This window comes from Orcinus orca, chromosome 7 (assembly GCF_937001465.1).
Source record: "Orcinus orca chromosome 7, mOrcOrc1.1, whole genome shotgun sequence".
Lineage (NCBI taxonomy): Eukaryota > Metazoa > Chordata > Mammalia > Artiodactyla > Delphinidae > Orcinus > Orcinus orca.
The window spans coordinates 34,855,649-34,870,144 of record NC_064565.1 but is presented as its reverse complement, the minus strand read 5'-3'; the positions used below and the strand labels follow the sequence as shown (position 1 = coordinate 34,870,144).

At 34.8% G+C, this 14,496-nt stretch overlaps 1 protein-coding gene across 19 annotated transcripts in view; it reads left to right on the top strand.

The window, feature by feature from the left end:
• The window catches only part of GTDC1 (glycosyltransferase like domain containing 1), a 446,641-nt gene that overhangs the window by 122,537 nt on the left and 309,608 nt on the right, over positions 1-14,496 (top strand). Inside the window, exon 2 of one of the 19 annotated variants that reach the window (XM_049711962.1) lies at positions 4,628-4,720. The exons of the other annotated variants lie outside the window; for them this stretch is intronic. Within the exon in view, the coding sequence (XP_049567919.1) occupies positions 4,719-4,720 (2 nt within the window). The 5' untranslated portion in view covers positions 4,628-4,718. The remainder of the gene's footprint in view (positions 1-4,627; positions 4,721-14,496) is intronic. 19 annotated transcript variants of the gene reach the window in all.

Genomic DNA, 14,496 nt, shown 5'->3' with positions numbered 1-14,496 from the left:
TTAAGAACTTTTACGTCCAGAGCCAGTGCCTATGCGAGCACTGGTGATGTAAAGGCAAACTTGACAAACGTGGACGTACAGTGCTGACACTTAGTAAGCATTTAGTAAACTCTGTTGATTGAAAGAAAATTTAATGCCTGTATATCCAATTGTTATACTAGTAATTTGGATTAAATAATCCCTGATTAAAAACCATCAGTGACTTCACCTTGCGTACGTAAAAATCCAGATTACATATAGGGCTCATAGGGCCCTGCCTGCCTCTGCAACCTCATTTCTGATCCCTGACATCTCACTAATGTGCTGTAGTAGCGGCATTGGCCTTGTTCACTTACTCTGAAATGTCAAACTCTTTCCTGCTTCAGGTGCTGCTGCTTCTTGCTGGTCCTTCAGCTGGTAACACTAACTCATGTCCCCTCCCCACACCTTTGCTTACTTCTTCCCATCCTTCACCTTCTCAGAGAGGCCTTCCCTGATCAGCCTATCTAAAACAAGTCCTCTATTTCAGCATCCTAAATTAATGTATATTAATTATATTGCATATAATTTGTAATTATTTTATTTTATTGTTTTTCTTTTTTCATTATTCTGTGAGTTCCGTGATGACAAGGGCCATGTTTGTCTTGTTTACCATTTTTATCTCCAGTACTTAATTTGCTTCCTAGCAGATAGTAGCTGTTGAGTAAATATGGTTGAATGAATGCTTTCATATCTGTGGGTTTGAAAATACAAGCAAAATATGGTTGTAATTGACTTTGCTAATTTTGCTTATTTTTTTCAGCTCTCAGCACTACCAGTATCATGTGTCCAGGGATATCGTCTCTTCTGCACAGAGACTGCTTAGAGACATTTAAGGGCCTCAGAATTATGGGATTAAACTAAAGAATTCCTTATACACTTACTCACTTATTCTTATGGGTTGTATTAATCATACTATGATATCAGTCATCATTTGTTATGTAAATTTTGATAATAGAAAATATATTTTTCTGGAATTTCCCCTGTATAAAAATGTTTCTGGAAAAAAAATGTTTCTTAGTTCAGGAAACTTTGTAGAATCTAGCATATGTGTGAGATAATTTTGTAAAATTTCACATGATTATATTTAAGGCTTTTTAGATTTGGCAATAGCCACCCATGAAGAGTGGCCTTTTAATATATGGTGTGGAAGCTATAGGATAAATGAGAGATAAGAATTTGTCCCGAAGAAGTATTTAGCTTGGCCACTGCAATTATTTAAGCATTTTTAATTTTTACTGCTTTTAAGACAGATAGACATTCTTTGTTTTGGTCACAAATACAACTAGTTGCCATTGTTTTATACTGACCTGCTTCTGTATTTATGTTACTTAACTGGTCCATTTAGGCCTTTGTGTTTGTAGCCTCTGGTCTAGACTCTATCCAAGAATGCATCTTCAGATACTCTTCAATAAAATATATTTAAATGTACATATACATAAAGGAGTTTATAAAAAATATAAATCACTCATGTTGGAAAGAAACAATATACTGTAGTAGGGGAATCAGCAGTTCTAGGTTCTAATCCTAACTCTGCCATCAATTAGTTGTTTGGCCTTGGAAAAGTCATGTTTTTTAACCTTAGAGTCTTATTTTTTTCATCTGTAACTAAAGGTTTTGGTTTCTTCTACTGAGTTCTATGATGTCTTAAACAAGGAATTAAAATCAAGATCAAGATTTAAAGAATTCTAACACAAAAGACAAATTTGTTCTGTCTCTCATTCAACTTTGTTATCAACCACTGCTTCATTTAATACAGAAATTATTTCCTTATCTTGTTTGTGTATCTTCTTGAATATTTACTTTTATTTATAGAGTTAAGAGACTTTTGAGCAATAATTCTTTCCAGTAGTGTTTATACCTTTTAAGTTGTTCTGATATGACTTATTTGTTTGGATCTTCTGTTCCAGCCTCAGAATGTCATGATTATATCTGCCTTTTCAAAGAGAAGGTGCTTGACCTTTGTGTTAGCTATCTGTCTCTATAGGGCATGGAACATAAGACATGTACACTAAATACTGAATATGTTACTATAGACCTCACACAGAAGAGTCAGGACTGCAAAGAGGGTAGCATTCACTAAGGAAGTACAGAGGAGGGAGTTTAATCCTCATTCAGGAAATTCTGAGGTAGACCTCCTGAGAAGATGTTAGAGATTTTAATAGATAGAGGTGAAGTGGAAGAGTGCTGTAGAAGAAGGAAGTGTTGTGAACAAAGGTATTAATGCAGGAAAATTGGGAAATGTTTAGAAATCTCTAAAATCTTGGTTTAGCACAAACATATTCTGAGTTAGGAGGAGTTGTGGAACATCAGGTTGGGAGGATAAGGTGGATTTTGTCTAGTTCATGAACATTCTTGAATTCAAGGTTAAGAATTTAGGGAGCTTTTGCTTTAGGTTATGAGTATCCTTTGATGGCTCTGTTACTCAGGACCCTATTAGTTGCACATGATAGACCCCAATTCAAAATCAGTTAAACATAAGGGAAAATGTATTGGCTCATATAACTGAATAACTGAAAGTCCTAGAGTGGTTGACTCCAGGCAAAGCTGGATCCAGTGATTAGGCCTCTTGTTTTCTTGACTCTGCTTTCCTCTGGTTTGGCTCTCTCCAAATGGATCTCTCCCAGAGCTAAGTCTATATCTCACCAGCTTAGTTACCCTATCTGAAAGAGTGTACCACTCTTGGCAGTTGTAGCCAAAGTCCCACATTGAGTGAAAGCACTTTTTTTTTAAATCTTATGGTCTTTGAACTTATTACTGTGACAAAAGTCATCTAATGTCATAATTGGCCAGTCCAGGGTCACATGGCCACTTTGGGGTCGACCTCATCCAAACCTTGTGAACCGAGTGCAAGAGAGCAAAAGGAAAATTGCACTGCTGTTATTTGAAATTGCACTGCTTTGATTTGAACAATGTTTTGCAGGTAAAACACGGTGAGTATTGCAGTCAAACATGGGAGTGAGGTAAGGAAAACTGCACAGGACAAGTATTACAGCAATACAGGATGGAGACCATGGATGAGGGTAGAGGTGGCCATTGGATTCTTAACATCTCATATAGAAATAGTGAGATTCTGAATGAGAATAATGATAGTAGGAATGGTAGATGGTAAAGGAATTAGCAATATGAATGAAATTTATGTTGTTTGCATTTCACTAGTTATAAAATTTGTCTAGGAGCTGAATTGAAAGTTACCCTTATCCTGTCTATGAAAAAAGAATTTGGTATACAAATTAATTTAGGCAGAAGCAGAGAGATCACAGTTAAATTACTTTAGTAGTTATAATTATTTTAAAAATAGCTATGCCAATTGTAAATCATTCATATTCACTCATTAAATTCGATCAGTGGGTTTACTTTGGCAGCATTTTAAGTTACTCCACATACTTCACTGTAGCAAAACTTCCTTTTCTTTAAAGAATTAATGTAACACTGCCCCTTTTCTCTGTGTAAATAAAATTTATAATATATATTATGTATACATGTATATGTGTGTATATGTACATATTACCCAAATATACACATAATCAATAAGTGATTCATTACTTGGTATTAACTTCTCAAACTTAGCACTCCCCCCTCAAAAAAAGGGAAAAGTCAGGTATTAAGTGCATCTCTAGAGTTCTTATTTTATGCTAGATCCCAAGGTAAAAATTAATGAGTGAAGTTTGTGGTTGCCACTCTACTTAGTATTCAGTTCAGAAAAGCCAGTCTCTTCCTCAGTGGTCTGGACTGGTAAGGCACATGTTTGAAGAACACACACTGTGTGCCAGACACAAATGATAAAAGAGTAAATAAGGTAGTGCACTTTAGGAACTGAGTTTCTTCTCTTGGATATAGTTCTATTCCTTTTATTATTTTTTTTCCAGTACTCTTTGCACAATGTTCACTTGAATCAGCCTTTCTAAAGCCATCAGATACTAATATGTTTCTAGGGAAATTCCCCACACTTGGTAACCTGTCTTTCCCTATAGGAATAGAGCTGAAGTATAGGGGATTTTTAGCTCATGGTTTGTTTCAGTGTGTATCCAGTGTTGATACAGATATTTATTTGTATATGAACTGTTTTGGTGATTTTCAGAAAATGAAAGTGGCTAAGAATGTGAACTAGTTTTTGTCACTGGTTTTTTTTTTTGACTCAATCATAAGCTTAAATAAAATGAAAAAAATTTCATGAAATCCAGTTATATTAAAGGCTTATGTTGTTTGTATATTGTGTGTGTCTGTGTGTATGTAGCATTTGTATTGTAGAGTTTCTCATTCAGAGGTAGTGATCCTTAGCTTTCATTTTATAGCATTGCTTAGTGTCTTCAATTTTCTCAAAGGAGATTTTTAAAACAGAAAAACATCAACTCGCTCTTATTGAAAAAATACTTTTCTATACCATTTTATAAGAAGATTGCTGCCAGGAATTCAAGTAATAGCACAGTGCCATTATTGCAAAGGTTTAGGAATCCTTGACTCTTGCAATTGGTGGAAACGAAGAGATTATGACTCAGGGGCTCATAAAGAGTGATTAGGAGGACTATGCAATCATTTTCGTAGTAGTGGTATTTTTATTTTTCTAAGTGTTCAAAAATATTTAACGACATTCATATTTTATTTGCAGTATTTTTTGAAAAATGTAAGAGAAGTAAGAGAAGCAGAGGTTAAGAATCGAGGACTTACTGGCTCTGAAATTGGAGTATTGAGTATTTAGTATGTAAGTAGAGTTTATGTGAGTAGTCTTTTTTTTTTTGTCTGATTTTGGTATTTAGAACTGGGAGTAGAAAAAAGAAGACACACATACATATTCACACAAGAAGGAGAAACAGTGGCGATTTTAGATTTGAAGTACCTGAAAAACATTCAGGTTTCTGGAAATATGATCTTTATATTTGCCTTCTTTCAATCAGTTTTATTTTAGATAAAATGCTGGCTGATGGTAGTGGTCCACTTGAACACTGTTGAGTTTTCTTTATTTTTTTTTTCCATGGAAAAAAGCTCCCAGAAAACTTTTGTCCTTTAATATGTTCAACATGCATATGTTTTACATGTATTAACTAGTATTAAAAATGCAGTTTCTAATTAGATGTCTAAATCTGAGAGGAGTTGTGGTGAGCACCAGCCTCTTAGAATTACTGAAAAAGAAAGTTTTGATGAACAGGGTTTTCTTTTTGGCTGTTGCATCCTTCAGCCTGCTCTGGCCCCAGAAACTATTATGTTCTAGGATTTCTAATGCATATTGTCAGTTTTGGTGATAAACCCTTAAGGTATTGATTATATCAAAACTTGGAGAATTCAGGGTATTTACATTCTGTTATGACCTGTTCTATATTACAGCAAAAAAGTTAGTATTTCTGTTATTAAGGATTTGGGCTTTAGATGAGCATCAGTAGTTATAAACTTGGTATGTCTTAGGTTTTAGAAAAATTGTAGAAAACCTCTAAAGTAATATTGCAACCTGGTTTTGTTTGGTATTTTTGGTTTACATTTTTAAATGGGGTGGCAGTGACAGGGAAATCCCTTCTCTCCAGATTTGTATGAGTCACCTGAAGGCTTCCTTCTAATAGAGTTTAATGACATGGTGCCATTTGAATCAGTATTTCCACATTTGCAATTTAGAATATTCGGTTTGAACTCATCAGCATTCATTTTCATTTCTGTTTTACTTTTCAATTTGTCGTACAGTTTTTTTTTTTTTTTTTCCAGCTGGTAAGCACATCAAACCAAGAATGACTTCTTTTTTCATAGACATGGAGTGTCAGTTGTTCTCTCACTTATTTTGTCTTGCTGACTAATGTGGTATTTGTTCGCAGCTCCAGACCACAGATTAGACACATAGATATTGACTAATCCTGACTTACAAATATTAGCCACACAATGTGAATTCCTTCGATGTTTGGGCATCCCTAATGATGGGTTTTGATTTTCTCTTTGTACCTATTAGACGTATTGTTAGATAGTAGCTGTGAGGGAGCAGGAGAGAGCACTGGACTGGAAGCCAGAGGAGCTGAATTCAAGGCCCAGTTTAGCCACTCAGACTCTAAGGGCAGATCACCATTCTTTTGCATCTTCATCTGCAAAATGGTGAAAAGAAAAAATAATACCCTGCCCATTTATCTTCAGGGTTTGTTATGAGGATCAAATGAGATAATAATGTTCGAAGAATATTTTGTAAACTGAAGAGTAAGATGCTATCGTGAAGTTAGAATTTGTGCTCTTCTTCTATGTAACTCATTTGCTCTGAGATTTTTATTTTTAGGTTATTAATTTCTAGCCTTTAGTTTATCTGTTTTAAAATGTAAATAGAAGAGATGGCATGGAATTAATACTTAAATAAAAAAACAATGTTTAAAGAGTGTTTGGCCCACAGCTACAATATGCTGCTATGTTTGTTCTTCAGTACATGTGGTTCATAGTGATCAGAAGAAATGATAGTGTGGATGTCATTCACAGATTTTTGGTTTCTGTTTAACTTATTTCAGTTCTGATATCACTTTTGAGTTATAGTTAAACAGCAATAATTAAGTAATTATTTTATTATTTAATAAATAATTTAGTAAATAGTGGGTAGTAATAAGGAATTAGAATAGTGGTCATATTTATATTTCTGTAATTAGAAAAAGTGAATTAATAATTCACAGTTTATTCATTTTCTTCAACTAACATTTGTGTAATGACTCCTATTTTGTAAGGTACTTTCCTAGGTACTTGATTTGAAAGTGTGTAAAAAAAATGCTGTGTTTATGAAAAAAGTAAAATGGAGGCTGGCTAAATTGCATCCTTATCTAGTAAAGACTAAATGAAGTATTAAAGAGAAAAAAAGGTGTACATTTGTCTCATGGATCGGAAGGTTTTGACAACACCTGTTGCTATTTTGTTTTTTAAAGAAAAGCAGCACTTCATACCTATGATAAAATGACTGTAATTTTCTAACACAAAGTAGTTATTTCACATGTACAGTATCATCTCTTTGTTTAAACCCCAAAGAAAAGAATTATGTGAATGTCTGAACATGTAGAAATGTCTCACTTTAATTTTAATGAAAGAATAACAGCTGAAAATCCTAACTGCCAAAAATATTTGTTAAATGGAAATAAATGTTCAAATATATTTTCTTCGAGTTGATACGAATTTTAGTAAACATACCAAGTTTCTTTTCTTGTTCACAATAGAGATGGCCATTTCAGGTCAGCTGTGTCACTGGCCACCACATTAGTGCAGATTATTTAGCTGGAATATATCTTTAAAACTTGTTATAAATGTGCTTGAAAGCTTTTTATTAGTAGGTAAAATTTTTGAAGAGACCTTATGTATACTAGTTTTGCTTTTTTTTTTGTCTGTAGAAATAGGCTTTCTTTATTTCTTTCAAAAACCTCTGAATACACTTCTACCTTTGCTAATTGGGGCTGAAGATAAAATATACTTCAGGTGAATTGGAGAAATACATTTGCCCAGCTTGTTGCAGAGAGAGACCTAGCCTGCTCATTTGATTTCCTTCCTTTTTTTAGACATTCTATTTAGGTTATTTCTTATACCTGTAAAGAGTTAAGCAAAGCTAAACACTCTTAACTACTCAAATCCTGCTCCCCACCTACCCCCTTCCAGACCATTCTAAATCTTCTTTCATCCATTTCTTTTGCCTTTCACCTTCAGTATTTTACGGAGCAGCTCATTAAGTAACAAACAATTCTGAATAGCTTTTAATAATGTTTCACTTTTTGTCACTGCTAAGCAGTGTTACCTGTTCAGTTACACTTGGACAGAATTAATAATAGCGAGGAAGTGGTCATTCTGTGAGTGGATCAGTGGATGAGAGGAAAAACAAAAAAATTTGTAAAGTAACAGATAATTAACTCATGGAGTTTTGAGCAGCTGAAATTCAAAAGCAAATGTGTTAGGGTTATTTTGGTGTCTTATGATATTTAATATTGCCCATTTCTTGAAGTTTTATAAGCAAAGGTCATCATAAATTTGCGCAGGAAATATTTTATTATTATTTCTAAGTTCCCTGAGGGCAGAGGCTTTGTCTTTTTTCACAACTATTCCCAAGGTCTAATTCTCTTAGTGTTCAGTAAATATTTGTTGGATGAATGAATAAATAATACTAAGAAATATCAATAAAATTCATAAGATATATAATCTTTGCTATGTGCAATATTCCAGTTGTATTTATTTACTGATAAGAGATACATAGAAAAACAATGCTAGCTGGATTTGTAGCGTATAAGACATTATATAGCAGTTGCTTTACATGCTTTGCAAGGTTATACATCCTATTTTCTTTTTCTTCTTTCTTCCTTGCTCTACCCATTATACTGCCCTGCATGTAGTAGCTGCTCAATAGTTTTTTAAAATGTTTTATGAGTACAGTACTTTACTTTAGTTGAAATACTTCATGCTTGTCATATAATTACCTGTTTAGTACAGTGGAGAAGGTGGCTGTTTTAGTGGTTTTCACTTTTCTCTTTTGGATTCTTTTTCAAGTAGCAAAAGATGTAGCTGTAATGAGTTTGAAGCACATGAGGCAGAACTTAAAATGATAAATAGAAGCTATAAAATGGAAATACTGAGACTTTCCTTTTACCAGGATACAGTGGCAATATGCAGAAAATGGTTACTGGTATTTAGTTTATTAGCAGGAAAACTTAAGTTGGGGGGAATACAAATGCAATGTGGAAAAAAGGTTTCATTAGACATGAACTTCTATAAGCTGTTAAAACCCAGGACCTTTTGGAAGTGTACAGATTATGATGACAGAAGAGAACAGTGGAGGAACAATACTGATTTTTAATCCCTGGAGGTTTACCTGTTGACTTGGCAGTGATGCCAGTTTACATGGTTTACTTTCTAGAAATAGTTTATCACTGTTTTTTTCAGTTAGTATTGCTTGACCTTTGTAGCCCTTTTGAGCATTTTCAGCCATTCCATAGAAGGCTACCCTCCTAACTCTTCCTCTTCGTATTTTATTTACCATATTCCTTCCACATCACTAAAAACTTTACTTTTATCATTGTCTAGTTTTTGGAAATGTCGTCAATTTGACCATCCTCTTGTCCATTGCTCTCTAGTAAATGTCTTTCTTGTCAAAGAAAACCCTGAATATCTTTCAGTTCAGTTCAATATGCAGTTGACCCTTAACAACTCGGGGTTACCCCCTGCAACTTGAAAATCTGAGATAACTTTACAGTTGGCCCTCCATATCTGCAATTCCACATCCAAGGATTCAGCTAACCGAGGATCGAGTATTACTTATTTTTGTACATATTTATTGAAAAATAATTCACTTATAAGCGGGCCCATGCAGTTCAAACTCATGTTGTTCAAGAGTCAACTGAAAAAAAAAAAGAAAAAAAAAAAAAAAAGAGTCAACTGTACTATATTTCTGTGTTTTCTGCCTTTTATAATCATCTATTTATCACTTAACTGGAGTAAATTAGGATTGTTATCAATGGCATTCTCAGTGGCAAATTTAATATTTTTTTCCCCCTACTTCTCTCAGCCCTTTCTTGCTTTTGATTCCTTTAACCACTCTCTCTTTCTTGGCATTAATTTTGACCTCAGCTTGAGGGGCAGAAACCTTGACATCTTTTAGGTTACTCTGATTAGTTATTATTTCGTAGCCTGATGTCATTTCTGCTTTCCACTACTTTTAAATTATAGCACTGTCCTATGTCTTGTTGTAAACCTTTTGTTTGACTGCCAGTTATTTTTCCAGCAAACAAATTCTTACTTGTATCGTTAAGGAATGATTGCCTGGTCCTTTCCTTGTGATGATACTATCCATCTTAAGTATACTCTCCATTTTAGTCAAGATAATTTGCTTACTGCAGGCACATTGCATTTCCTATATTTGATTTGAATGAGTGGCCACATTATGGAAAAATTTAAACATATACAAAAGTAGAGGGAATAGATAATGAACCTATTTACCCTTTAACAATTATAAATAAACGGACAATCTGGTTCTATCTGAACTCCGCCTAGCTCTTTCCCACTCCATATATATATATATTTTTTTTTTTTGGCTGAGCTGCACAGCATGTGGGATCTTAGTTCCCCGACCAGGGATCGAACCCACGTCCCCTGCATTGGAAGCACAGAGTCGTAACCACTATGACTGCCAGGGAAGTCTCCCACTCCACATTTTATTGAAGCAAATTCCAGACATTCCATTTATAGGCCTACATATTTCATTGTGTATCTCTAAATGATAAAATCTCTTCAAAATAAAACATCACTGTAGGGTGATACCATTATCACCCTAATAAATCCTAAGTAATTACTCAGTATCATTAAATATTTCTTAACCTTAAAATACTATATTTACTGTAAAACAGGACCCTCTTATGTGATAAAGAGGAGAGAAAGCAATTTCCCAGGGCCCAGAGCATGCTCAGGATGCTGTGTACTAAATGGCTGCCCAGTAGAAGCTTCCTTTTTGCCCAGAGAGCTGAAGTCTGCTGCTTCTTATTTGAGAAATGATTAGTTGGTGTTGATTTAGTGGCTCACTTAGTATCTTTAATGCTTTGTACTTGCTTAACTTTTTATTCCTACATCTTATAGGTTGCATTGCAGTGTATAAATAGTGCCCTCTGGAGTTGTGAGAACAAAGCCTGCACTGCCATGCGGGGGCAGCCCTGTCTGTAGAGGGGCCCTGGGCATCAACATTTATATTTAAATATCCTGCAAGTCTTTCTAAAGTGCAACCGGGGTTGGGAATGCTGGTCTAAAATATACTGTCTGGGCTTAGTACAAATAATAGTATTATCTATTATACTTTATCTTCACCAGTTCAAGATTTTAAGTATAAATATAACTCAGTAATTCTCTTAGCTTTGTTTCACTTGCTGGGTATTTCCTTTCTTTTTGTTTTGTTACTTTTAAGGGATAATTATAGTAGTATGAAGCATTCTGTCCACATAAAAGCTTATTGAAGAGGTTAAATGTTCTTGCTAATTAAAGAAAACACTAATTGGACAGATTGTTGTTTTGTATTAGTAATTTTAATTATTTTTTAATCAGAGCACAGAATTTTTTTTTAGGAATGCTGCTGTTTTACACTTTTTTTTACACTCAATCACTACTTGAGCGATTTAAATAGTCAGATAATTTTTTTTTTTGAATAGTTGATTTTGCTTGGTCTGTAGTTGGGACAGAGACAGGATGTAATAATTCTTGCAGTGTTATAAAGTTTATAACCCTCAGTCCATATCCATACCTTACATACCCCTAAATCATCTACGTTTCTATCTCTGTGTGTACATATATGTATAATTATGACATTTACCATTTACAGAAGTATTCAGCATAATGTCGTTAATTTTCTTTTCACTCTTGTGTGGTAGATTAATATGTATGTCAAATCTTACTTTCTAGGAAAGGAAACTGACATGTTCAGAAGTCAAATGATTTGTCTGTTTTCAAAAATCAAATTAGTAAATTAGAGTTGGTTATGATAGTAGCCTGTAGTTTATCCTGTTCAAAAGCACTACTTTTCAATGTCATGAAAGCTTAAATTTTTTAAAAATATTAGGTGTTACCAGTCCTTTGGTTTCACTAAAATAACATATTTCTTGGAATTCTTTTAATAACTTTTTTTATTTGCCTGGCTATCTCTTATTGTACTGATGTGACCAACTATATTAATTTCTTAAGGTTTCTGTAACAACAGAATTTATTCTGTCACAGTTGTTAAGGCTAGAAGTCCAAAATCAGTGTTGGCAAGACTTGCTTCCTCTGAAAGGTCTAGGGAAGAATCCTTTCTTGCCTCTGTCTAGCGTCTGGTGGCTCCCCGCAATCTTGGGCATTTCTTGGCTTGTAGGTGCATCACTCCAATCTTTGCCTCTGTTGTCACATGACCTTCTTCCCTGTGTATATCTCTTTGTGTCCCTTCCCCTTTTTATAAGGACAGAAGTCATTGGCTGTAGAGCCCGTACTAATCTAGTATGACCTCATCTTAACTTGAATACCAGGGGTTAGGACTTGAATATCTTTTTGGACAACACAGTTCAACCCACTACACCAGCATCCTTGAATTCACTATGTCATATGGTGCCTGTTACAGTCTAGGCTTTTAGTAAATTTTTGTTAAATAAAGGACTGCCTGGTACCATCATGTACATATAATAAGCCATAATATAGTCATTCATTCTGGAACCATTGAAGTAAGAAATTATATGGTCCATTCCCTCCATAAGAAAGTGTGATGTATTATCTTCAGTTTGTTGGTAAAAGCAACAAAAAAGTTTCAGTGACTTAACTATAATCACATAGGTAGTTGTCCACGGGGTACTATGGACAAAATGTTAATTATTTGCCTCCCATTATAGAGTCTTTTGTGATACTACTTTTCTTCTTACTAATTAGTGTTTTTAGGTATTAACTCCTGACATTGAGATAATATGACAGATATTAACATAGTTAAGACTTTAAACCTCTTCTAATCAAACTGCTGTCATTTTACAGCTGAGGAAACAGAGGTCTGGAAAGGTTAAGTGAGCTGTCGAAAACAAGGGGTAGGTGATGACATTTCTGGGTGGGTCCTGAGTGTTTAGTATTGAATTCTATAATGTAAACCTAATGTGGCAAATTTGATAGCATCTAGAGAACTATCAATGAAAATAGTCCTCTGTTTTCATTGATAGTCCTGTTACTGATGAAAATCAGTAACAGGCTGGAAAATAAATACTGGAAGAATTGGAAATAATTTAGAGGCAAAGGTAAGGGATGATTTAATGAATCAGTAATGTTCTCTTGCTACTGAAGGCAAATGGAGAAAAACAGGCTCAAACAAGAGATGCAGATTCAGGTTTGTTTTCCAGCTGGAAAGTCTGACAGTGGGATTGTTAAGAATTGTCGTGGGGCATTTGAAGAGGAATGAACTCTGCCCTCCTCATTCAAAACAAAATGAAAACAAAACCCACGCAGATCCACTTACTAGTTTGGTCTTACCTGGAAACTTCATTTTTTTTCAGATCCACTTGTTTTCATACTTTGCTTCTTGACTCAGTCCACTTCAGTGCTTCCTCTTCAGAATGCAACTTTAAATTTATTTTACAAGGAGAGACTTCTACCTGCTACCATCACAATCTCTGAAATCCTTGAACCTATGGCTCGTCAGTGCCTGGTTTTTGTATCTGTTCCCTATGAAACAGAACATGATGTAAATGGTGTTTCTTAAATCTCCGATCTTCAGATTACAACATAATATTCATACATCAAACTTCTTACAGATGCATCAAGGTTTGGTTTCTTCAGTAGGATCCTTGATGCCTTCTAACAGCTGAGGGTAGAAGGAATAATTCAGCACTCCTCCCAGCTTTATTGATTCATCCTCTTCCGGGTTTTGGCATGGCTTAGGGCAGTTGATGGATTTTCTAGCTGTGAATGAGCATCCTGTCTCAACTGATCTGAATATCCTGTTGAATAGGTTCTCTGACTGACTTTTCTCCTTTATTGGTTGCTCTGGCAAAATTATGCTGCCTACCTGCAACTTGTATATAACTATATGTTCTTTTCCACCAACATCTTTCTTTTGTCTACAGTCTTCTCTTTTGACAAATATAAGCAATTATAAGCTCATAGGTTTTTGTTTTACTTTATTTTAAATATTAAAATATAATCTAACCTCTTTTCTCCCATGGGCTTTTACAAACTCTCTGACAACAAAAAACAATTAAGTCTTGCTTATTAGTGGCTGTACATACAAGTGGCTTTCCTTGGCTTGGAAGGGAAGACAGTTCAGTTGGCAATCAGAAAGTCTTTAAAGCTGCCTATTCTTGTTGCACCCAGTCAGAATTTCTTAACACCAACCAGTGTTTAAAATTTAAAGACAGTGGCTCTGGTGACTTCAGGGGAGAATGGTTATTAGCACTCTTTCTGGTTGTCAAACAAGGTAGCCATTGCCTTTGTTTCAGATAAATTAAGGAAGAAGTGGACATGATGGAATAATATGAGCCAATTCGAAATACCAAGTATCTAGCTGTGTGTCTGATGGAAAAGTTAGAGAAATTCTGCATTACTTGATTCTACTTTGTAGGGTGTCAGCATTGATTTTCTCTTTAAAATAACAACTAATCAAGAGTTATGCGGACCCCCAGTGGATGATTATGAAACATATCAATACAGAACCACGTATGGCCTAATATATTTACCCTCAGTGTTGCCGTTTATTAGCCCTACCATTTCTGGGAAATTGCTTAACTTTTGTGAGCCTCAATTTTCTTATCTCTTAAAATGGGACTAATAATAATGAAGTATTGTGAAGATGAAATTAAACCAAATGAGATAATGTATGTAAGGAGCCCAACATAGTACCTGGCACAATGTGAGTGCCTCATAAATAATAGAGTACTTCTTCTTCTTTTTTCTTTTTTAAATTAATTGCTAGTGGGAAGCAGCCACATAGCACAGGGAGATCAGCTTGGTGCTTTGTGACCACCTAGAGGGGTGGGGTAGGGAGGGTGGGAGGGAGATGCAAGAGGGAGGGGATAT